Raw genomic sequence first — 25,319 nt, forward strand, 5'->3', positions numbered from 1 at the left:
CAACATTTTCGGAGGACAGCGCACCCAATGACAAACATGTCATTTACTGCCTTAAATACATTAGTGAAAGACCTGGGTTTCGTTGCTATCCGGCTTACTGCAAAGTGTCAGTCGATAAAGTTCGTCAAGCAAGCTTTTGTTCTGAAATTTTGTGCCGTGGACTGCATCCTCTGAGTTCAAACATGTCAGTGCTGTAGTTTAGCCCTCTTCAAGCATGTTCTCGGGCTCTCTTTACGCGTTATTAGCGGGGTTTTTGAGTGCGGCTTCCTCTCTGTCTGCCAAGCTGTCCCTCGGTGCGGACTACCTGAGAGAGATGTGTGAGTCGAGGCTGGGCGGCCGGACTGAGACGTCCGGTTGGACTACAGACTGTGACTGGGTGAATTTAGCTAATTTTGTACTAGTTCAGTACTGTGGGAAGAACTTAAAAAATAACTGTGATGTTGTCAAAGGTAACAGGGACTTAAGACCAGGGCATAGTTATGGAGTGGATATTTATTATTGCTTTTTCCTTTCTAATCGTGTATTTTTTTTTAAGAATTATTATTATTTTTAATTTTACGTGACACGTTTTGTGTATTTCTCTAATACCCCAGGAAAATGTTTAAAATCAATTTTTATCATACTCCGTTTCATTGCGTCGTGTAGAATTAAAAAAAAACAAACTGTAATTATTTTGGAAGAATTAAATTGACAGAAGTGGACACAGATTGTTCACAGCGGCCATTTTGATGCGTCCCAGCAGGAAAAGCGCATGTGTAATTCACAACATTACAGATGACTGTTAACTCATAACTTGATTAGTTGTACCTGTGCTCCTGCCTGCTGTGAAAATGTTCTGTTCATGAATGACACTGCATGTACATGACTTGTGACTAAGCATTTACACAGAATTGCTATACCTTTCATGTTGTTAAAGCTGTGAAAATGTACAACAAAATAATTACATATTAACAGCACATATAGTCTAGTGATGAATTACGGGAAAAACCAGATCTCAGCCAGACTGAACACCTATGGGAGATGTTTCCTTTAATTTGTCACCCATCTGTAGCTGACTGCCGCCTTCCCCTTTTACCTCTACGTGCTTCTAGCTCCACATCCCCCTGCGGCTGCTATTTGGAGGCCTGCTGTTCACCTGCAACGCTGTCATGTGGACCCTTTTCTCCAAGGCTCTCCGACACTGCTCCTCTTCAGCCAGAGCCACAGTCACTACCACTGCATCTAACTTCGTCTCCTCAGTAAGCGGTCTTGAATCGCCCTTATGGTGCCCTTGTACTCAAAAAGCTTTAGTGAAATCATTCAGATTCACGTTGCGTCGTCATTTTACAGGCTTCTTTTGCTTGTGTGTGCAGGCCATCCTGGGGAGGGTGATTTTTGGAGAGAGCCATGCAGCTCTATGGTGGGTGGGCATCTCTCTCACTCTGTGTGGACTGCTGGTGATTCATGGATCCACACCTCAGGCTCTCCCGCAGGGGGAGGGCAAAAAGGACACGTAACGTAAGTCATTTGGTTTGCCACAAGTGTGCAAGCCTCTGCTCTTTGCTCATGGTCACAACAAACTGTGGCAAGACTTCCTCTGAGACACATAATGGAATTTCTCATGCATTTGGACGTGGAAATGTTGCTTATAAAAAGAGGCAGCTCAGTGGCTTAATGTTAAGAGCAATTAAAACTGTGGACTATGTTGCACAGAGCTGACAGTACATTCAGTACCATCGGTCCCAGACACTACTTCTGTTGTAGAGACTGTGTCCCCATTGCTGTGGCTGTTTTTTGAAATGTCTTCTTTCAGTGAGCGTATATCGGTAGCCTATAGAAGTGACTTGGTCACTGAGATTAGCATGGCTTGGGGTCAAAACAACAATGCCTCCATCAGTCAAACATTCAGCTAACCTTTGAACTTCAATGTATAAAATATTTATTTTTCCTCAGTTACATGAGTAAAGAGGTTAAATTACAGTTTTGTTTTTAAAATTACAGTCACTTACCCACATTGCTCAATACTGAGTTCAGTTTTTCAAAACCCTTCACACAGTCAGCACAACAGCATCAGTGTGGACTAAGTCGTGGATCACTTTTCACCGCTTTGACACAAAATTCATTCAATGACCACATCTTTCAAAACACAAACTGTTTTACTCACTCAAACTTACCCACCACCAGGACTCTGTTCAAACATAGCACACAAGTCACTGTAAATTAGCCTGACATGTGCTACATTCTGCCATATCTACATCTAAAAATAAATTATTAAATAATGCATACATTTATAATAGGGACAGACAACACTCAGGGGCTGTTTTTATTCCTTGAAGACCACTGAAGGATGAGTGCCTGTTGTAAGCGTTTTTTAGGTCATTGTGTAATGAATGATGGAGAGCTACTGTTGAGAGACAAATGTTGTCAGTGTTCTGGTACAAGAGTTGATCCTGAGATGTGAATAAAGGCTTTTGTTTGAACTGGTGCAATTTGGATGTGAGATTAACTGTTGAGCCAAGTTGCATGTTGGTAAAGAGAACTGCCTGAAGAGTTTGAAGAAGTGACCTCAGTATAGAGAAATGTCAGTTAGCAGCTGTCATAAACTGTAACACCGGCCAGTTTCAGGCTATTAATTTGGTAACCATTTTGAAGTTTGTCAAAATCATGTTTTTTTACTTTTGTAAAACTGATCAACTCCTCACCAATGGTGAGAGAAAGCATCATTGCACTCCTTAATCTGGATTCTCAATAGAATGTTGATACTTTATACAAACAGGGAGTGACATGGAAATTGATTCAGTTACAAAAATAAGGAAATTACTTTCTCTGATCAGGCTCAAAACTTCTACATGGATATACCAACCCTCATTTTACCTTTGTGCAAATTATCCATAGTTGTTTTCACTTATTAACGTTTACTCTTAAACCCCTTCTTTCCGTAAAAGTATTTTCAGAAAACGTACATTGGAGGCTAACATACTGTAAGTTGTTTTAAATACTTGGTCTGTTGGTGTGAGGATGCTGATGAATATTCCAAATACCACAGTGTTCCACTGTGCAGATTTTTAAGACAACTGGTAAAAGACAATTTAAGGCAATGTTCACATGTAATAGTTACCAGCGTTCACATTTCCCAGTCCTATTTCGGCAACATTCCAGCATTCAGACTCCACCAAAGAGTTTGCATTGCGAGGTGCTCAGCTCTCTCCCCATAGGTTCCCAAAGATAACTGATAATCATTGATACTTGAATTGGACCTTGGTGTGCCAGCTTTCTTCTTCACAGTAAGATAATATTTAATACATTCCTGCTGTTCTGTCAGGAACACTTAGGTCATTTAGTGCAGACCATGTGGCTGTGACAAACCTTGCGGTGAAGACAAACACTTAATATCTAATGCAAGTTTTTCTGCCATCATGATCCAAATTACTAAGTATAGACACGCTTTGCTGTTGTCTTGCTGTACCTGTGCAGAACCTCATTCAGAGCTAATTGCGTTTAATTTGACTGTAAATAAGCTTTGAGCTGTAAAACTGTGCAGATTAGTTTGTAAAAAATGACTGACACTCATTCAGTTCTGTTTCTTTGATGTTTATTACCATAGCCAAAATCTTAAAGACAGCATTATTTGTAATACACAGATTTCATAAGAACTGTTAATCTTAGAATTAAAAAATGAAACCCACACAGTGATACAACACAGTTTGTTTAAATAATGTAAACATGATAAAACGTGTGGTCCCATGGTATCCAGCAGCCATTTTTTAGTTTATCAAATACACAGCGATCTCTTCAACATGAAGTCAATGACCATCCATTTAACACGAGGGATAAAGATGAAAATAGCAACTCCAGACACAGATCCCAGAATTAAGATGAGTAGTTGAACAATATGCAGAGTGTGTCCCGCTTAAACATTTACTCATAAAAGACAGATAAGGCACAAGGTGGATTAAAATCCTCAGAAAAAAGGCAGGAGAGTAGTATTACTGTTTTAGTGATGTTCTCCTGAGACAGCTCCATGATATGCTTTAAAATCATCGTCTCGAATCCTTGAGCTCTCAATCCTTTAAGCTCCTTTATTTCACCAGATAGTGCTATAATATAGGAATGATTTCAGGGAAACACTTACTACCTAACTCATGCAGGTCCCGTTGCATGAGTTAGGTAGTAACACATAATCTCCACGTGGTATTAGTTTCCCTCTCACAGTGTGTGAGTACAGTACATTTGTAAAGGGCCAAGACGCTGAGGTTTGGTAGATGTATTCACAAAAAGAAGGTTTGCTTCCCTATGCACCTTATAAATGGCTGCACTATGTAGAAAACCGTTAAACATTTCATCCACAAATTCCAAAGAGATCTTAATTTGCTTGTGGAGAAGCTCTGTCAGATTGAATAAGAAAATTTGTCTTCCTCACTGAAGGCAGTGCTAGTTGAGTGGTATCTCTATGATGTCTTCCTCAATTATCTCCCCCTGAGGAATGGTGATGTGCTCTGGAGGGTCCTTCTTGCATCTCAGCCCTGTGAAGGGGCTGCACCAGGACAGAGAGAATGGGCCTCCGAATGCCATCTGCACGGCCTCCCAACAGGGCACCTTCACCCACTTCCCTGTTTCTCCTTTCAGACGCTCGATTCCCTGAGGAAGACATAATGAGGCTCTGAGGTGATAGGAGCTGAGCCAAATGGACTGGATGTTTAGCATCTACATGCACTATGAGTCACAACTATGACACAGAGGTGATGACAGCACTAAAAACTGCAACAACACACTGGTTTAGCTTTTTGAACTAGTCTCTCAGACACAAGTAAAACTATCCAGACTAAAAACAGCCTTGAGATTTAAATGAAATGATTGGTAAGAATGTTATGCTGAATATTCTGTAGTACTCATTTGCTGTATGTATGTTGAATGGGTTATTTGTTGCTGCAATCATTCCTTCTGTCCATGCTGGCCAAGAAGCAATCCCTTCCTAGTGTGACTGCACCGTAAGAAATGAGGCACAAAATCTAGAGTCTTCATTCTGTGGAACAAGAGTCAACAACAACAACACCAGCAGAATTTTCTAATTAGCACTAAACACAAAGTACAGTTAAAGTTCATTTTAATGTCAGTAGTTTTACAGGTAAAATAAAGTCTACAATACAATAAAGTACTGAACAAATTTAATGTTGACCCGATGATGGCACTAGATGGTAGGTGAAAGGATCATTAAAGTTGTTGCAGTTCATCCTGTGGGGAACATGAATGTCTGAACTAAATGTCATGGTAATCAACCCAATAGTTGTTGAGTTTTTTCATTCAGAACCACATATTATAATGGTGGATCACTAAAGATATTAGGATTCATCCTCTGGGTACCATGAATGTCTGTATAAAATTTTGTGGCAATCCATCCAGTCCGATGTTAAGATATTTCACACAATAAGTGAAAATTTCAATCTGCTGGTGGATGACAAGTTTGCAGATTGCCAAAATCATCGGGATTCATTCTATGGGAACCATCAATGTCTGTACAAACTGTCTTGGCATCTAATTGTTGAGATATTTCATTGTGGACCAACATGGCCCACTAGAAAGACTAATATAAACATTATGAGGTTCAGCTGAAGCTGATATGAGGCTTCAGCTGTCTGAGTTGGAGAAACAGAGTGGGTATCTTCATCCTGGCATCACTGGACTGGATTACTGCTGGTGTCTTGTCCAGTTTCCTTTCAAACAATGTTTCCTGTAGCAACGCCCGTTCTTGGCTGGGATTAGTTTAGGTTTAACTTGATTTAGGTTAATGTTAGGTTATGGTTTGGTACCACAGAGGCTGAGGTTATAGCTAACGTTGGATTCAGGGTAAGGTAAGGGGAATCAAATCAGTGGGGTAGGAGATTTTGAAACAACACAGGTAACAATTGATTGGGGTGTTAGTTTGATCTACAGCATGCTCTACTGCCCTAAGAATATTAAGCTCTGTTAATCTTTTTGCAAACATAAAATTGAGGAAACTATTAAGCCATTTCAGTATGGTGAACAGATAATCCTGACACCAAACCATCTAAGAAGTAGTGTGTGGAAGCATTTTGGATTCAACACCTTACAGTAAATCATGGATGGCAGCAAACTGCCTTGTTGTTATTTCAAAATTCAACTGCCTGTTGTAACATTACCATGGCAACAAATCTATAGTCACCTGTTAGCTTGTCACTCAATGATGCTGCAGAGGCACCGAGCAGAACAATGTGAATTCTACAAGGTATTTTATGATTAGGCTAAAAGGGTTGCCTTTGGATGAAAGTGAACAAGTCAGTAATTTTTTTGGAAGATCCCCACTTGATTTGTCCAAGTCAGACTGTTGAAGCCTCATATGAACTATGGCTAAAATTTGGAACGTATGTTTGCACATAAACAACTATGTACTTTGTACCCCATTTCTTACACTGTACTGAAAAGGGATCTCTTTACAGCCGGCATGGACACGAGTTAATTTTACAGTGAATAATAACTCTTTCAGTGTATATAAAAGGTTAAATGGACTGCATTTACATAGCGCTTCCTAGTCTTATCGAACACTCAAAGCGCTTTACACTACATGCCCAATTCACACACAAACATCAAAAATTTAAATAATAAATTAATAAAATACAACTCTATGGAAGAAGCAAACATGTCAAATGTTTAAAAATTGCTCATGCATCACAGAGCTCCATCATTCATTCATAATGTTTGGCTGAATCTGAAACAGCAAAAACGAAAAAAAGAAATGCAAGTTCACTTTGGCCTTCTGAATGAAATCTGCATGCTTGTGATGCGCTAAGCTTGATGAGATGGCTAATGCGACCTCTGTTGCAAGCTTACCTCTGTCAAGATTATTAAGAGCTGTCTGCTTCAGAGAGCTTTTGGTAGATTGAGTTATCAACCAAAGCAAATGCATGAGTGTGGAGAGAACATTGCATGGGAAAGAGGCAGATTACAGACAGTAAAGTGGGAGTAGAATGAAAGACAAGAACACCGGGAAAATATAACTATGAGGGGTGTGAGAAACAAATGAGAAAAGGACTGTATGCCGGGAAAATAGAAACCTTTTTTTAACATTACTTGAACATTGAACAAAACATACATATATACACATACATATACACACATACATATATACATATACACACATATATACATATATATATATACATATACACATATATACATACACACACACACACACACACACACACACACACACGTGTATACACACACACACACACACACACACACACACACATATACCCAAAAAAGTAAGCAAACAGTTTTTGCATTGCAACGGAGAAGTATTTATTCTCTGCGCATGTGCTGAAATATCTTCAGAATATTTAGAAAGAATTAAAATTTCTGTAAAAAACAAATCATCGCCACTATCACCCTCTACCATCATACCAGCAGTGTTTCACATACATTACTAACTTAGCCTTCACCTGTACCATACATTCAGATACCGAGAAGGATACATACAATATCATGTCAACAAAGAATAGAAGAATAAAATGCACACTGTAGAACAGAGGGCATTTCATACAGGAGAAAATGTTAAATGATAAATACAATGTGCAAAATAGTCATTTTAGTACTTGTGTAAATGTCAACGGTGAAAGTTGAGTTAATACTTTGTTAAATGCTTTAAAGTCATCTGGAAGAGTTCAAAAATACAGACCAGCTAATACCCAGCTGCTGCATAATATGTATGCAGGAGTTCTACATTTTTTTTTTACAGTGCTTCCCTTTAATTCCACACAGGATTTAATGTTTTCTCCAGCAGAGACAATTTTAAAGCCAAGTCAGTGTCCTTTTTTTGAGGAATTATTCTTCATTGAATTTGGCGCATGCTCACAACATCAAAACACTAGCAACTGTTCATGCACACACACAGAGGGGGGGTTGACGTTACTGCTGGAGGCCAAACCTCTCTTCACAGAAAGGGAAAATGAACATACAGAGCTTTCAGAAAGTATTCAGACCCCTTCTCTTTTTTCCCCATTTTGTTATGTTGCAGTCTAATGCTAAAATTTATTTTTCATCATCAAATCTACACTCATTGCCGCAAAATGACAAAGTGAAAACAGAATTTTAGAAATTTCGCAAATGTATTAAAAAGAAAAAACTGAAATATAAAGTAAATATTCAGAACCTTTGCTTTGACACTTGAAATTTAGCTCAGGAAACTCCCATTTCTCTCGATCATCTTTGAGATGTTTCTACACCATGACTGGAGTCCATCTATGGTAAATTCAATTGATTGGACGTGACTTGGAAAGGCACACAACTGTCTATATAAGATCTCACAGCTGACAATGCATATCAAAGCAAAAACCAAGAACCCGATGGTCACTCTGGCTGAGCTCCAGAGATCTTGTGTGGAGATGGGAAAAACTTCCAGAAGGACAACCACCGCTTCAGTACTCCACTGATCTGGGCTTTATGGCAGAGTGGCAGACAGAAGCATCTCCTCAGTAAAAGACACATGAAAGCCTGCTAAGAATTTGCAAAAGGCACCTGAAGGACTGCAAAACTGTGAGTAACAGGATTCTCTGGTCTGATGAAACCAAGACTGAATTGTTTAGCATCAAAACAGTCATGTCTAGAGGAAACCAGGCACCACTCATCACCTGCCCAATACGATCCGAACAGTGAATCATGGTGCTGGCAGCATCATGCTGTGCGGGTGTATTTTCAGAGGCAGGGACAGGGAGACTGGTCAGGGTTGAGGGGAAAACTGAACAGGGCAAAGTACAGAGATATCCGTGATGAAAACCTGTTCCAGAGCGCTCAGGACCTCAGAATAGGCTGAAGGTTCACCTTCCAACAGGACAATAACCCTAAGCACTCAGCACAGACATTGCAGGGGTGGCTTAGGGACAACTCCATGAATGTCCTTGAGTGGCCCAGCTAGAGCCCTGACTTAAACCCAATCGAACATCTCTGGACCTGACAGAGCTTGAGAGGATCTGCAGAGAAGAATGGTAGAAAATCCCCAAATCCAGGTGTGTAAAGCTTGTCACGTCATACCCAAGAAGTCTCAAGGCTGCAATTGCTGCCAAAGGTGCTTCAACTAAGTATTGAGTAAAGTGTTTGAATACTTATGTAAATGTGATATTTCAGTTTTTCCTTATTAATTTGTAAAAATTTGTAAAATTCACTTTTCGCCTTGTCATTATGGGGTACTGGGTGTAGATTGAGGAGGGAAAAAATGAATGTAAATGATTTTAAATGTAAAAAACGGAAGGGGTCTGAATACTACTGTGAATCCACTGTATGTTACAATAAGGTTGCTGACAGCCTGCTGACAACATTCTAACTACCATGTTTTGCTGTTGAAAAACAAGCTGAAGTTAGCTTTTCATTTCCTCAATGAGCGTTGCTAGAAGGATTCGGCAAAACTTGCCAAGAGCAAAGCAAGCTGGTAAACTGGATTTGATTCTGTATGGTGGAACAAACAGAAACTTCCTGGTTTATTTCACAAAAAAAAAAAAAAAAATCTCTGCCCTCCATCAACAGCTTTGATCATGTGCATGGAATGCTCCACAGTTGGGCTACATATTTGTCATTAAAACAGAATTAAACTGTCGTGTGGCCTTGTATGTAGTTTTTTCAGGGGGATACTTCAGAGCCTGTAATGTGAGACTCAAAACATTTTAAAGGAACACTGAAGTTTTTATGTCGTATTAAAGTGATTGGCAGCCTTCTTCTTTCTGGACGCTGGGTTTTTCATAGGAAGGGTCAGATCTCAGTATTTATTGTAAATACTGTAAGTAGGGATGCATCCCTGAATCTGTTGTGCGACATCAGAATCAGGGATGATGGTTACCTATGTAAGAAGATCAGGAGTCAACCAAAAATGACCAATCCACATTAAATGAAGTTTCTTTCACCAGTGTCATTATTAAAAAAAATCTGTTTTCACTATCATACACTCATTCAGTCTAAGCAGGCTGCCAACTCTACGAAATTTAAATTTGGGAAAACCAGAGCACTGTTATTAAATTGGGAATCGGTATTGGCAGATACCTTGAGTTGAGAATCAGAATTGCTATCAGGAGAGAAGAAACAGATTCGGTGCATCCCTTATTGTAAGAATGGGTGAAACAAGCCAGGACTTGACTTTTAGCAGATAAATAACTTTTTTGCCCACTGATTTTATTTAAAATATACTCACAAGCATAATCAACCAAAAATCCACAATGATAGCAAAATGTTCCTTTATGTGCTGTATTTGGCACCATTTAAAAGGATCCGCCTTTCGATCAGAGGATCTCCTCTGATTGTGCAGACTATTAGCCTGAATGTAACCTTAACCCATCCTTATTTTCATTCTAGTGGGGACCAATTTAGAAGGTTTATTTTGTCCATGTGTGAAACACACTAATAACTACTGTCTGACAAGAAGATTTAAAAGGTCAGTTCACCCAAATTACAAAAAGACATATTTTACCACTTACCTGTAATTGAATCTTGTATGTGTTGCTTCTGAGCTTTGAAATATTACATTAGAAAAACTTAACAGCAACCTTTATTTCCAGAAACAATGTCCTGGTTACTGGGTAATATTATCTGGGTTTCTTAGTCTGCTGTGGAAGTAAACTGAATATCTTTGAGTTTAAGCAAGATTAATCAAGATTAATCTACAACTAAAACAGTCATAAACTGCAGCCCCAAGGGGAATTCTATTCTCGTCCATTGTCTTGGGATGGCAATAGAAATTTCAGGGGCGTATATCTCAACACTTCAACACCTAAAACCAAAACTATCTGTATTGCCAGACAACACCAGAAAAAGGTGATAAAATATGATTTTTTTTTTGTAATTTAGCTGAAATGACCCTTCAAGGGAAAGCAAGAAAAGACACAGCAAGATAAAAGAAGGCTTCTGATACAACAACAAAAAGAGAAGTAGATCGGAAAAAATAGATTCATCACAGTGTTTGCAAACAGGATTCACAAACTTTTCTCTGCAACTTGACTCACTCGAGGCAAGAAAAAAATGGATGTATAGCGCACTTAGTATGGCAACACAAAAAGCAGATGAAAAGCTGTCCATGGCTAGTTTGGGAGATACAGTGTAAATCATGTTCAGCATTAGGAGCAACAGAATGCCATAGCTCGGCTCAGTGGGGCTGGGCTGGGCCTCCCACTTTGGTTCTGACCCGGCTGCCTCGTTCCCTGCGCTGAGCTCTCACACCACATACTGGTATGTCTCAGCCTTCCCATGGTCAGGGGTGGAGAAGGGACTAAACCACAATAAGGAGAAAGGGTGTCCGAATACCGCCCTCATGTTCATCCACTTAGTTTTTTTAGCCCATCTTCTCTCTTCCTTTTTCAACTGCTCTATACCCTGAAAACGAGAGATAACCAAACTTCAGTTTGTGTGCTTTTGTGACCCTGTCAGGAATCACAAACCAAATTCAAAATATCCATTTCTTTCAAACTACTAAATATGAAACGAAATAAATAAATAAAAACTTGAGCCATTTCTGAAAACCATCTTGGCCACAAAACTAGTCATTCAGGCTTTGAGTGATTTTTCTACAAGGATAATATAGCTGCTTTTGTTCTGTTCACTTTCCCTCTGGGCACTGTACAGTCTCAACAAGTCAAAGCCCTCTCTCCTTGATGAAATGATAGTGATGAGACTCAACCAAACGTCTCTCTCTAATTCGAAACACAAAAAACTAGTTTGTTGAGTATGGGTTAGATAATATACTGTAGAAATAAAAATACATTTTGAGTCAACTGTCAATAATTACAAGCATTTATTTGCATTCACAAGTGAATTTCAAACTTCAGAAACACAAGCCGCTCCAGCAAAACAAGACCCAGCATATTAAGATATCAGAGAGGGAAAGGAACAGGGTCATGTGTGGCTCATAGACACACACACACGCACACACACGCACACACAGACACACATACAGAAAGACTAGAATGGCATTGGATTGCCCCCAGCGGCCGCAACGGAGCTTGAACGCGACGCAGCCTGATGCAAAACGGGTCGCTCTAAAATGAAGGAGCAGTCACCTGTGCTTATTGACCGTGAGCATCATCGCTGCACCGACATGCCACACCACCAGAAACATTTCGTGTGAATGCACTATAGAGAGCAGATTTTAGATTCTGTTTCCTGTAACAATTTAGTTCTAGTATTGGCAGGTAAGAAAACAATCAGCAATCATCTCTGATTGGCATTTGGCACAAGCATAGGTCAGACGCCAGAGAGTAGCCTGTCAAGGCGCTCTCATACGAAGTCCATGTAAGTTCAAATCCAACACACTGAATGTACATTAAGTAGACCTGCATCGTACGTGTGTGTCCTGTATAAAAAGGGGTATTAGTTACTGTTACTATGCCTGTCAAGCTTTGAATCCTATTCTAACACACATTCGGTTTACAATGACGTCAGCGGAATATTTGCCACTCAAAACTCTCACTAATTTTGGAAATAGTACATCCTTGGATTTCAAACGAAAGGAAACAAATGCAGGCTTCTCATTTTTTAGCTGGCAATACCAAATTTGACCTGAAATGACAACTGTTGTCAGCAGGTTTTATTAGCTGTCGCTAACTGGCTCATCAACATGAATTCAATGAGTTGGTCAAACTCTTTCTGCAACTGACTTCATGATGTTTCTAGTTGACTGGTCTGAAAATGAGAACCGTGCAAACAAGTGCTTAGTATGCATCGGATGGCTGAATATATGATACCATGCTAGCCATGTTATGATGTAGTAAACAGTAAACAGTAAAGCACACAGGACCCAGGCTAAAACTCATTTTCTGCCCCACCTGATGATCCATTCGAATGGAAGGAAAGGAGCAGTTCTGGTATTTCTGAGTCTTGTCTACCTTACACAGGTCAACGTGGAAATCAAAATATCCATATCCCAGTATAGTTTAACACATCTGTATAACCTGTGCACAAACAGCTGTTGCAGCAAAGGGTAGTCCAGGACTGCTTTAAAATGTAATTTTCTGCTCTCGTGTACAGTATGTACACAGCTCAGTGTACGAGTACAGAGAGCAGATCTCCGTGCACGTGTCAGATTCAGTGATTTGACAACCATTGTGTTTCTACCATACACAATTTAAACACCGGTCTTACCATCAGCAATGTGAATGCTACACAGTCACAGAAACCAAAAATGTACAATTAAGGCACTCGATATTGAAGTTTCTTTCTTTTTGGCAGTTGCTTTTCAGACAGTGTAAGACTTGGGAGGGATTTGCTGTACCTTATACTACCTTCAGGCTGCAGAGGGAGAAACATCACTAAGATGTAACAGTTTGAATTAGAAGTAGAAGGTCAAAAATATTAATGTTTTAAAAGCAAAGCGTGGAAGCAGCAGGGAGAAAACCTGAAGAGCAGAAGGAAGTAGTGAGATAAAAGGATGGGAGGATTGTTGGTCTCTAAACAGGTCACTTACGGTCTCGTCGGTACAGATGGAGTGGACTTGGGTGCCGAACATCACAGAGGTGAAGATGAGGAAGAGGAGACCCTCAAAGCACAGGAGTATGAGGAGGATGACTGTTGCTGGGGGAGAGAAGGAACTGCACTCTGGGGGATGGTGGGACATGGAGGAAGAAAAGTGAAAGGGCAAAGAAGAGGATCATATGAGGAACTGCTACACTACATTTAAAGATACTACAGTACTCTACTGTTGAATCGTCTGCAGCACTACAGTAAGGATGCAAAGCTTTGAAGCAATTCAGTCTAGGTTCACGTTGCTTCAGTATAAGGGAATGGGTAAGGAGTGTTTGGGATATGGAGATCTAGGATGGATTTTTAAACAGGTAGGAAAACTTCTGACTATAGTTTTAGCACAAGCACAATACAATATTTCATCAGCACTTTATATAAAACTTGGTCCATTGTGTAGTTTTTGAATGGACAACTACCACATCCACACAAGCATTTTCTGAACTGATACATTTTTTGTTAAGCAGTAGGTTAGTCATCAATTTGTTGATTTTTCATGAGTAGTCAACAAAAACCCAATTTGAAAGTGAAATATTCTCTTTTATTTCAAATAAACTTGGGGAGAGTGTTCATTTCCAAGATACATTCACTCAAAATGGGAACTGCATCTCATGCTGCTCGACTGTGTATAACAGAAACGTCTACCTGTCGGTGGACTTTTGCAGTATTTTCACATCTACTTGGAGGGGATGTTGATGAAGTTATTGATCCTGACTTTAATTATGTGTTTCACAGTCATCTTGACATTTTTAAAAAACATCAAAGCAAAACATTGTACAGCCAAGCAAGTTTCTCTGATTAACACGCAACTTAGTTTCGTTGTAGTGTAAATAACTGACAAAGTGGGGAGTTTAGTGTAAAACTAACTAGTTACAACGTAGCAGTTAGTGTTGACTTTCTCAAACTCAATCGGCTGATGCAACAGGCTGCTCCTTATTTAGTACAGCTTATTAACTACCTTGCCTGTGCTATGCCAGTCTCTATACTCACAGGGCCAGCATTGCATACAGGATATTTACATCTGGGGACAACCAAAGCGGTTTTGGCTTAATTGTGGGTGGGGAACCTGAAATTGTAAAGCAAATGTAAAAGGTAAAATCCATTTCCTTTTATATGTAGAGCTTGAATTGAGGACAGTGAGTCAAACAGGAAATTGCAATGGAAAGAGAATGAAAGCTTGGGTATGCTGCTGTATGAGTGGAGGACATTGTTACCATCTCCAACCACACTTTCAACTCATTTTTTTAAACTACACACAAGTTAAGGTTACGAATTGTCAACCTTCTTTCCCTGCAACCTGTCATTTGATGTTAGTTCAGAAGACTGCTCTGATGCGCCTCCAAATACACACATGTATCTCAGCTTTAACAGAGCAAAATCTAAATACAACTAAGATGTTAAAAGAAGTCAAAGACCACAGTCTATAACTGACCTGTAACATAAAGTTTGGCACAACTGCTTTAGAGGTATCACATGCCAGTTAGTGCAACATTACCACAAGACACAATAATGAGAATGTAACTCGCTTACCAACCGAGTGCACACCTCAGTCTGCTGATGGTGTAGGTTTTTAGTGTGCTATGCAACCCAGTTGTTTCAAAGTACAGCAGGACAAGGAAGGCACACTACAGTCTAGCAGGAATGTGAATATTTGTACAAAATTTCATTCATACCTGTAAATATGGTATTTCTGATAGCTGTGGAGAGGACCTGAGTGGAAATACTACAATATCTATCAGCTATCAACAACAATGTTCATCCGACAAGACATTGTGGATATATCGAGGCAAGCATATAAGTGACCCTGGCTGCAAGGACACACCACTAAGGCAGAGTATCTGACAGAGCTGAGTGGGACCACCTTCAGGAACTTTAAGTTTGTCACTCACACAATCTACACACAGACAATGATTGTTATAGGAGATAAGTATTTCTCTTCAAAGTTGTCTTACTCTCTAACTTAGCTTTTATAAGCCTGATGTGAACTGATGGTTCTGATTTCCTTTTTCCCCTCTCTTTCCTTCTTTTCTTTCTGATTTTTCTTTTTTTTCTTCTTTTAACTTTCAATACATTCTGTTTATTCCTTTTCTCCCCCTTTTCTCTCTCAATTTTTTCTTTTCTCTTTTTTTTCTAGTATTGTGTGTGTGTGTTTGTGTGTGTGTGGGCAGGTGTCAAGGATGTATGTGTCCGTTATTATATTAGCTGCAAGAAACAATTGTGAGATACACTTTGGCTGTTGTCTCTACTGATAGATTTTTGACCCAGGGAGTTTTGAATTTTTATTTTTATGTATTTATTTAGCTATTTAAGTTATTTGTTTATGCATTTATCTATTGTTGTGGTTAAATTGAGTTCTTCTGAATTTCTAACTTAGTTTTTTGTAGGAAAAGAGGTTCAAGCTAGAAATCAGAATGGGTACAGGTGGTCCATGGAATGTTTTAGGAAGTTTACTACTGTTTCTTACAGTAGCAGCTTTGGGGTTAAGGGGGATTAAGAGGACTGGGTGGTGGTCTGAGGGGAATCAGGTGGTGGGGACATATTGTGCCAGCCTATGTGTTTTGTTTGTGTGTGTTTTTGGGTTTTTTTGTTATGTCTTTCCTTTTTGATCATTTTTGTTTGTTTTTTTTGTCTCCATATTGATGATGCGAAACTGTTCTCTGTACAGAACTATCACTGCAATTTAATGGGTGTAATCTTTGAATTGTCAGATGGAATGTGAATGCTAAAGCCCCCTGAAAAAAATTGAAGTTTTCTCGCATCTTTAAACAAATACTAGTTTTTCCATTCTATTTTTAGGGTGAAGGCAAGGGGAGTAGGTAAAAATGTACTTTTAAAACCAACAAAAATTATATCTGACAAAAACGTCCATTATATTGGTTCTATAAGCTATTTAACACTCAAATGATCGTAGCCAATGTCTATACCCCTAATACAGATGATGGAATTTTTTTTTAAATTTAAATAATTTTTTAAAATATCTATCTATATCTATATCTATCTATATATCTATATCTATATCTATATATCTATATAGATATATATATTTTTTTTTTTTTTAAAGAATTCAAAAGTTCAAATACACACACACACACACACACACACACACACACACACACACACACACACACACACACACACACTTTTAACTCCACCCTTTCCTGAGAGAAATCCTGGTTTTATACAAAACATTATATATCATGTTATGTTATTTATATTAATTTGCATCACAACATTTTAGAGAATAGCTACAGTGAAAATTCAATGTCAGTTCAGGATCTGAAAAGAGCCTTTTTTTCTTTCCATCTTTTTAAGAGTAAAGGAAATTGAGGGCTACGGAGCTTGAAAAAACACTCACTTGTCCAATCATCTTCAAAGCAGTAGAGGAAATGGAAGACCACCATGACCAGAGCGTGGAGAGAGATGAGTGCAATGTACATCTAGGTTTGAAAAACAATGAAAAAAAAGAGGACACTATGTAGGACAATTCAATACATACACTAACTGCAAACAGAGAGGCAATCACCTCTCATCTGCAGCTGTACTGCATTACAACAGTAACTACTACTGATTCTTAAAAAGTACAAAAAAGGTGGTAAAACGTGTCACCTCCCAGTTAGCTACAGTCTGAGGGCAACTCCTCATCGGGAAAGGCTGAAAGTGGGTCTTTGGCAGCCTTCTTCAGTTTATAATCTAATGCTAAATTTTTGATCAGCATACATTATAAGAGACTCATTGTTGCAGTGAACTTACTGTGAAAAGCACAAAGTACTTTTGGTTATTCTCCCCAACACAGTTATTGACCCAGGGACAGTGGTGATCCATCTTCCGTATGCAGCGTTTGCAAACACTGACAGAGACAGAAAGTTATGTGTGAAGGAAAACGGAATAGATAACAGTGATAACAGTCCGCCTTTTTCACTGTACAAAAACAATGCTGCTGTAAGCATGAGATTGGGTTTGTGAATATAAAAAAAAATGCTGCAGTGAGAACTTCATATTCTTTTTGTCCCACCTGCAGTGGTGTGCTCGGTCAGGCTTGATGCTGCAGCACTTGGGACATTTGTAGACCACCTGCCCTGGCTTCAGCTGAAGGCTTTCTATGTATTCCTTAGTAGCATTCCCTTTTGGCACCGCCCCCTAGTAGGAAACATCACCACACAGAAGATGACTTTAGTGTAGGACTGTTTGAAGCTAAAGACCCAATATGTGTGTATAAATTACCCCCAAAAAAGCCCTACTTACAGGGTCAGTGCACATGGCCCTGAGGTGTGAGGCGAGCGCAAGGAAGGCCAGGGTGTTGAACAGGGTCCCGTTCACAATGCTGTATGTCAGATTCTTGGAGGGCAGCAGCATTACAAACAGCACCACAAACTCAGCATAAAACACCAGCAGCCAGGTGATGACGGCACACACGATGCCACAGGCGTCCCTGATGAACCACAGGGCGGAGGCAGAGGAGGACGTGATAACGTCTTTGGAAATAGGGATGCGCTGCTCAGCCTGTAGGCAGTTGACTCCTGCCCCGTCCCCGGTTTGCCCACGCCCATGCTCTACATCCCTGCATCTGTGCACCGGGCTCTTCATCCTTCATCTAAGCTAGATGCCTGCTGCTGCCACCGGACAAACTGGGCCTTCAGGCCTCAGTCACTGCATACTGGGGGAAATGAGCAGGAGGGTTACAGGTAAGAGTCCACTGTTTGGTTCTGTAGAGAATTTCTGAGGCGAAAAGCATTTTATTATAGATGTAGTATGTATCTATATGCCTTGGATCTGTTTAATTTCTACGACTAAAAATGTATCACTGTTAAGGCCTGAATATATTCCAAACAGATGCTGACACATAAAGCAGATATGCACGCTGCTGTTTTTAGATCTGAAACAGATAACTGATTCATCCACTGACACATAATCGACTGTCAACTATTTTGATAATCGATTAATCATTTAAGATTTTGTAGTCTTTGTGAGAATTTACTCATTCTCTTTGTCTTAACTGATCATAAACTTGAAATATTTTGGTTTTTAACTCAGTTGAACAAGCAATGTGATGAAATCAGGTTGCGATTTAAAAGAAGGAAATATTAATTGGCAATTACAGCTGCAAGGATTAGTCGATTAATCAATCAGCTGAAAGACAGAAAATTAATCTGCAACTACTCTGATCGGTTAATTGTTTAGGGTTAATTTTCCATTAAATACTGGCAAAATTCTCTGTTCAGATATCTAGTTTTCCATCAAGTTTGCCAAAGCCCAAACTGAACAATGGTTTACTATCATATAGGACTGAGAAAACAAGCAAATATTCATATGTCAGAAGCTGGAACCATGCAAGTTTTATGGAATTCTTTCATTTAAAAAAAATGAGAAATTATGAATACATGTACAACATGCACAAGTTGAAGCAATGAACTGCAGTTAATTGTGAGCTTTGTACGTGTGCCAACGCTGCACCTGAAAAGAAGTATATATGACACAGCAGATTTGTGAATGATGACAAAACCATCTGATACAGGAAATGCTGACAGAAACCGAACTTTCCTGTTCTATAGTAAAACGTGTCTAGGTGAGCTGAGAAAAACAAACAAAACAAAAAAACTTCCTCGCATTGAACACAAACTACATAAATATACTGAAAGTCTCATACATCCCTGCAACTCTCATAATTACTACCTCGGTAAAAGATTACCCAGAGGATAGAAAAATATGCCGAGACAGCACATTTCAATATTGAAGGGATATTGTATTTGTATTGAACTCAGTCGTCAGACACACATTTTGGGGTAAGAACAACCAGGAGTCCTTTGCCTTCAGACATCTCGTGACAAGGAGCTGGAGGTGAGAGCGGACCAGAGGGGTTGGCCCTGTCCAAGCCCGTGTCACTGCGGAGGTCCGACACCGCGGGGAGGCGCACCGCTGCCAATGAGTGGATGGAGAGGTCACTGAAAGGTGACCCCCGGTCGTCTTGCTCATCATGACCTTACGACACTCCCTCAACCCTACAGGACCATGTCCTGGCAGAAACTCGACTTCTGCGTGTCTAGCTGCGACATATGGTACGAGTCAAAGACACTACTGTTGCTGTGAGTTTTAAAACGTGGGTATACCGGTTACCTTTTCCAGCAAGCTCACCCTGTTCCAATGGCTGAAAAAGTTTCTATTTCGTGCCTAGGTAAACAAGCTAGTGGCGTTATCTTAAGCCAGACAAAGTAAGAATATAGGGGCTAGTCATTTCAAATCCATTAAAACCCACCTCAGACTGCTTTAATGCTGGGTTAGACAGTTTATAGGCCTATACTGTATACCTACTGAAACCTGACACACATTATCAGTCCATTCGAGCTTGCGCTAGCTGCAAAGCTAACGTGTCAGAGTGAGCATTTACTAACCTGTTTGCATACTCCTGCCAGTTCCTTCATCCTTTCCCCCTCAGCCGTAAAGCGGTGGACGCCCAGGAACGTCTGCCTGCCGTCACTTGAGGTCAGATACCATCATTTCCCGGTGAATCTCGCCTGAAAGATGAGCGCCCCTCGGCCGCCTGCGCCGCAGCTGCTCGGTGGCTCCCCCCCCCCAGATGCCCCCGCCCCCGCCCCTATACCAACAACAAGACGTAATGACGTCGCGTGAAGGCTCCGAGTGGGCTCGTCAGAAAGGCCCACGTCAGAGGACTGTCCCGGACACACGTATTTCCATTTATCTGTCACAGACTTATTTCAAAGGTGTATATAGTTTTAACGATCGGAACTGATTTCTAAAACTTTGGACGTTGAAGATACCTCTGAGGTTTCCAGTGAGGACGCATTCATTTCATATGTGACATAGGCTATACAGAAGCCCAATTCTGACATGTTCTATATATACTGTGTATATATCTCATACAGCTGAAAGGGAAAAGGGTTGTGATAGTCGTGCCATCAGGGTATGTGCGGGACAGCTGGCAAGTGTCCTTGCAGACGTCTTCGGCATCTCGCTGACCCAAGCGGTCGTCCCCACATGCATCAAGTCAACCACCATCACATCGTTGCTGGTTGACTTGATGCACTGTGTGCACTGCATCATCCGGCTCCAACTGCATCATAAAGTTTGCTGATGCCACAACGATGGGTGGGATCAGCAAATCGACTGATTATGGACGGTACCCCTGTGGAAAAGGGTCAGAAGCAGAAAGTTCCTGGGAGTGCAGATCACAGACGACCTCTCCTGGATTTCACACATGACAGCGCTCTCCAAGAAAGCACAGCAGCCTCCCCACTCTCTGCATCCACTGCGGAAGGTGAACCTCTCTCCACCTGTCCTCACCATGTTCTACAGAGGCACCACTGAGACAATCCTGACTACCTGTAACGGAACTGCAAGGTCTCTGGCCGTAAGACCTTAAAATGGACACTCAAAACAGCTGAAAAGATCATGAAGGACCACACAGAGCCTCTGCAACAGCTTCTTCTTCCCTCAAGCTGTGAGGATCCTCAACACCCGGCACACCCGGGGCTACTTCCCTAATCAACTCCCATGAACTATAACACCCAGGCCAAGTCAACCCTACCCACAGACAATACCACAGGCCTGCATCCACTGCATGGACATTAATGACTGTACATCTCTGTAAGCCCCTGTGTCTTACAATTGACTTCACTGTATGGAATTTACAAGATGAAGTTTTTTGTCAGTCATTTGTTTACAGTAATGTTTACATTAAAAAAGTTAACTGAGCAAGTTGTTGCTGCTGATATAAGAGTGCTCGGTCTTTCCCTGAGACTGTGTGGTGTTATGTGGTCTCATGTACATTTTATTTAGTTTTATCATTTTGTTTGTTGGTCTTATTGCCTTTAAATGTCTGTCACATATTGCACTCTGGTTCATGAGGAATGACATTTTGTGTTAATTTATGTTGACATACATGAGATGTGAAAATGATAATAAAACTAAACTTGAACTTGAACTACAATTCTATCTTCAGAAATTGCATATTAAATATAAAACCATTAAACAAATTTAAATTGGCATACACAATATTTGGTATACAAATATATATGAATTACAAGCCTGGTGTCTAACTAGAGGCAGCTTTTCCAAGTTTGGTCTTTGGTTGACGACGAGAGAGGTAGGCTGTCTGCCATCTTTACAGATTCCGCATGAAATAGGAGAAACATAGCAATACGCTGGCGCACCTGGTACACCAATGAACTAGCTCCCTTCTTACCATGTTCTCAGGTATTGTGTTCTTGGCAAATGACATACCAACCCCAGTCACAATCTTTTCCTAAACCTAATCAAGTAGTTTTTGTTCTACCAAACCTACCCAAACTGTGACCATTCCACAACTGTAACTGCATGTTTATTGTTGTTACCATGACCACAGAGGTCCAGTGCAGCTGCCGCTGGTACACTCCTGTGGATCATATATGAGGTCATATATGAAGTTCAATGGCAAAAAAGACAACGCTCAAATGTCCCACTCCTATTGTTCTTAGATAGTCAACAGATATGCATTCATGTTTATGAGTTTATGTTGTTCTGCTCAGACTTATGCCAAGGATTTGCACTTTAACAATTATACTATGTTATTGTTTGTAAATCATAACATTGTTCAATAAAGCTTTAAGAAAGAAGTCAAAAATGAGAGAGGGCTCTGGCACACACCTCTAAAACCTCATAGTTGTCACTAGAGGGCAGTGCCATACAGACAACTCTCTGTCCAAGACTCCTTGCTCTAGGCTTTCTGGCAAATACAGTATACTGAACTGCAGCCTGCGTGGATTCATTATTCTATGGTTTCTTGGTTTGTTGGATTGACTGATAATTGCATTATATAATTGCAAGGCAGAGCACTATATATATCATACTTATTTAGTAATAAAAATCTCAGAATCAGTCAAATACTACCTATATAACCTGTATTCAATATTGTATAATTAAATGTTATACTGAGGGGTTCAGAAGAAAGTCAGGGTTGCTCTTTTCTATTCCTTCGGGGACTGTTGGCAGTCCATCACTGAGGGGTAGGATCCCAACCCAGCCTGACCCAGAACAGGTACCCTAGGATCCGATGTCATTTTCGCCATTCTTAATCTGACGGTAATGCCCACATGAGTCATATGATAAATCCATCTTAACCCCAATGTAAACTTATGATATTCCAAAGATATCAAGTCGGACAAAGTTGCTGCTGATGTGTCAGTAGTGAAGTCAAATGTGCCCATGTAGTGCCAACATATAGACAATATTAAGTAATAATTGGTTTTCCTACCAATGAAACCATGCTGTATGAATAGAAGCATGAGCTAGTCCTGCTCTCAGTCCAGCACCCAGCCCAGTACCCAGGCCGCTGCTGGACAGAACTGCTTTACCGGCAGCAAACCATGTGGAGCTAAAGTATTTACTAATAAGAATCTCTTACACTCACAGTGGTGTAACCTAGTTTTATTCTGTTTTTACTGCCTTAACTAAACTGAAAAGAGTAATTATAAGCCTGATAACAGTTGGTTTTAGGTAAGTTCTCAAATTACATAGCCTTTATGGGTTTCTTTATATTCACTTAATGAGACATTTTAAGCCATATACCGTATAAATGATGTGGTTGCTGTCACGTGGCTCTGCTTCTTTGTCTCTTGCGTTAGTCTGCTGTGTGTTCTTTTGCATGCTTCCATTTTTTTAATATCCTGTTCTCTAACCTTGTTAAATTAATTGTCCGCCACAAATAATGTGTTTGTCTTTTGTGAGAATTAATTGAAACACAGCCAAAGGCTAAGTCAAAACTCTGAGCTAATGTTTTCACCTGAGCAATATGACAAAGAGGGTGTTCTGGGAGTCGCAGTCATCAGCGTCTTGGGCAAGTTCATATCTTCACTCTATAATTTGCCAAGGAACCGTAGCTTGTAATCTGCTGGTATGATGTACATCTGTGTCAACAATACTGATAGGGGACAACACTTCATAAGGGTTTTGCAATTAATAAGCAACAGGAACATCTACCAGTTTTCCCATCTTCCCTTAAGCACTGCTCTCATACTTGTGTCAGTGCGACGCCTCAGATTTGATGTTCTGTGTAAGATGCCTCATTTATTTTGACTAGTTTGACTGCCCAGTTATTTGTGCAAGATCAAGATATGAATATATACACTTTGGGGAATATTGATGACAATAATTATTTAAAGAAAGAACCCAGTGGGACATCACCCCCGTCATATGTTTATGAAAAACATTGTAATCTATTATCAAAATTGAAGCTGTAAATACTTTTATCATGCATTGCCTTTACAGACATGGTGTTTGGGCAGCTAATAAAACATGTGATCACTGACCTGTCCTTCCCCACGTCCTGGCTCTTCTTCTCCAGCACCTAAATGTGAACCAGATCCAGGTGGTGGTAAGGTGCTACTCCACTCCAAATGTAACAGAGGAGACGACTTATTTTATTCCTCAAAACCCTGTGATGCATGCCGACACCTACACAGACCCACTAGTGGTCTGCTGCCCCTTGCGCCACAGATTTGCCAATGTCCACCAAGAAGACTCCTGGCCTCTCTTATCACCTAAGGTAATAAAGCAGTGGGGGTCTCCTGTTGGCTCAGTGGGTTCCTACCCGCACACTTGTTGCACGGTTGTCCCTTCTTTCACTCAACATTTGGAAAAACTGCAGATTACATGACTTTCTTGTATGCTCTGAACAATCCAATAAATGCAGGCATATTTTAAATAGACAATTACAAGTATATAATACAATTATAATTTATAATTAATGCTGCAAGCAGCGTTGATCAGGCCCTTGCACTGTTGTACACATTGGAGGTGATGACCGGGGATGTTACATGTACCTAACATATGTCGTACACCTAGGTGAAACATACTTTGAGGGCTACTTCGTTGAAACTTTGTAGGGAGCGCTATCAAGCCATTTTGGCACATCCAATCCAGAGACCCATATTTGATATTAATTTCTGGGACTTCTGTGCCAGCTTTCATGAGTTTTCAAGCATCCCTAGGGCCTCAACAACTTCTGGTTTCACGGTGGAATATCAAAATTTGCCACGCTGCCACATACACGGCGTTTCCACAAAAACTCAAAAGCCTTGCAATGAAGCACCGTGACAGTCTTTAGATTAGGCTGACCACATATAAAGTTGATCTGATTAATTCTCTAGGAGGAGTTCGTCAAAGCACAACACCTGTAAATGGGAAAAAAATGGCTGACTTCCTGTTGGGCTTGGGTCATGGCACCAAGACTTTTCTTTTAATCTTGGGATGCTACATGTGCCTACCAAATCTTGTACATCTAGGTGAAATGAACCGCGGCATCATCAGAGTCTTAAGGCCTTTATGACCACATTTGAGGTGGATAGGGTCAACCTGCTAAGAGGAGTACATCAAAGTATAAATCATGTCATTTCCTGTTGCCAGTAGTTGGCGCTATGACTATATCTGAATATTGGCATGTAGATGTCTTCCGCCCAGGACTCTTGTCAAACATCTGAAGTCTGGGCCAGATTGGACAACGTATATTTAAGTTACTGTGTTGCAGAAGAATTAGGCTAAATACTATACATTACTAGACTAGACTGTGTATGAGGAGGCCAATCTTTGATGTTACTGAAATTCCCGCTGAGGCAGTCAGGGCAAATCCTACAAAACTACTGCTCACTTATGCATGAAACTCAACTGCTTCAAAAAAGCCCCAGCGACCTCTTCCTTTCTTTTTCTTTCCTTTTTTTTAATTGTCCCATATCAGAGAAAAGAAGCAAAGGAACAGGGATTCATCAGAAATTCTACATCTGTGTTCAAGTCAATACTGATGCAAGAAATTTAACCAGACATTACACATCCTCAGATGGCTTAGAGCC

The 25,319-nt window shown here is 40.2% G+C and overlaps 2 protein-coding genes across 10 annotated transcripts; one reads left to right on the forward strand and one right to left on the reverse strand.

The window, feature by feature from the left end:
• Positions 1 to 64: 64 nt before the first annotated feature.
• On the forward strand, positions 65 to 16,205 carry LOC120784715 (transmembrane protein 42-like). 4 transcript variants are annotated; one of them, XR_005706487.1, is made up of 5 exons: positions 65 to 376; positions 1,092 to 1,238; positions 1,353 to 1,497; positions 13,449 to 13,688; positions 15,183 to 16,205. XR_005706487.1 is itself a non-coding variant. In XM_040118737.1 (4 exons), the coding sequence occupies exons 1-3, from the start codon at positions 215 to 217 to the stop codon at positions 1,494 to 1,496; spliced, it is 453 nt and encodes a 150-aa protein (XP_039974671.1). In that variant the 5' UTR covers positions 65 to 214; the 3' UTR covers position 1,497; positions 15,183 to 16,205. The 4 variants fall into 4 exon arrangements, 3 of the variants coding, with proteins under 3 accessions (XP_039974671.1, XP_039974668.1, XP_039974670.1); XM_040118737.1 differs by lacking the exon at positions 13,449 to 13,688; XM_040118734.1 differs by lacking the exon at positions 15,183 to 16,205 and having other exon boundaries at positions 13,449 to 15,172.
• On the reverse strand, positions 3,555 to 20,042 carry zdhhc3a (zinc finger DHHC-type palmitoyltransferase 3a). 6 transcript variants are annotated; one of them, XR_005706484.1, is made up of 8 exons: positions 19,872 to 20,042; positions 17,728 to 18,139; positions 17,498 to 17,622; positions 17,236 to 17,332; positions 16,841 to 16,922; positions 14,476 to 14,551; positions 13,433 to 13,563; positions 4,507 to 4,617 (listed from the first exon to the last, which is right to left on the reverse strand). XR_005706484.1 is itself a non-coding variant. In XM_040118730.1 (7 exons), exons 2-7 carry the CDS (start codon positions 18,067 to 18,069, stop codon positions 4,411 to 4,413), a joined length of 984 nt encoding a protein of 327 aa, XP_039974664.1. In that variant the 5' UTR covers positions 18,070 to 18,139; positions 19,872 to 20,042; the 3' UTR covers positions 3,555 to 4,410. The 6 variants fall into 6 exon arrangements, 3 of the variants coding, with proteins under 3 accessions (XP_039974664.1, XP_039974666.1, XP_039974665.1); XR_005706485.1 differs by lacking the exon at positions 4,507 to 4,617 and adding an exon at positions 4,711 to 5,211; XR_005706486.1 differs by lacking the exon at positions 4,507 to 4,617 and adding an exon at positions 11,249 to 11,346.
• Between the last annotated feature and the right edge of the window lie 5,277 nt (positions 20,043 to 25,319).

This window comes from Xiphias gladius, chromosome 22, assembly GCF_016859285.1.
Source record: "Xiphias gladius isolate SHS-SW01 ecotype Sanya breed wild chromosome 22, ASM1685928v1, whole genome shotgun sequence".
Lineage (NCBI taxonomy): Eukaryota > Metazoa > Chordata > Actinopteri > Istiophoriformes > Xiphiidae > Xiphias > Xiphias gladius.

Bases quoted from the DNA above. Each gene is read 5' to 3' on its own strand.
- LOC120784715 (XM_040118737.1), top strand. From the start codon at position 215: ATGTTCTCGGGCTCTCTTTACGCGTTATTAGCGGGGTTTTTGAGTGCG. The intron at 377-1,091 runs GTGAATTTAGCT...ACGTGCTTCTAG, and splicing joins GGACTACAGACTGTGACTGG to CTCCACATCCCCCTGCGGCT. The intron at 1,239-1,352 runs GTAAGCGGTCTT...TTGTGTGTGCAG, and splicing joins CATCTAACTTCGTCTCCTCA to GCCATCCTGGGGAGGGTGAT.
- zdhhc3a (XM_040118730.1), bottom strand. From the start codon at position 18,069: ATGAAGAGCCCGGTGCACAGATGCAGGGATGTAGAGCATGGGCGTGGG. The intron at 17,333-17,497 runs GTGGGACAAAAA...TGTCTCTGTCAG, and splicing joins GACCGAGCACACCACTGCAG to TGTTTGCAAACGCTGCATAC. The intron at 4,618-13,432 runs GTAAGTGACCTG...TGTCTTCCTCAG, and splicing joins CCATCTGTACCGACGAGACC to GGAATCGAGCGTCTGAAAGG.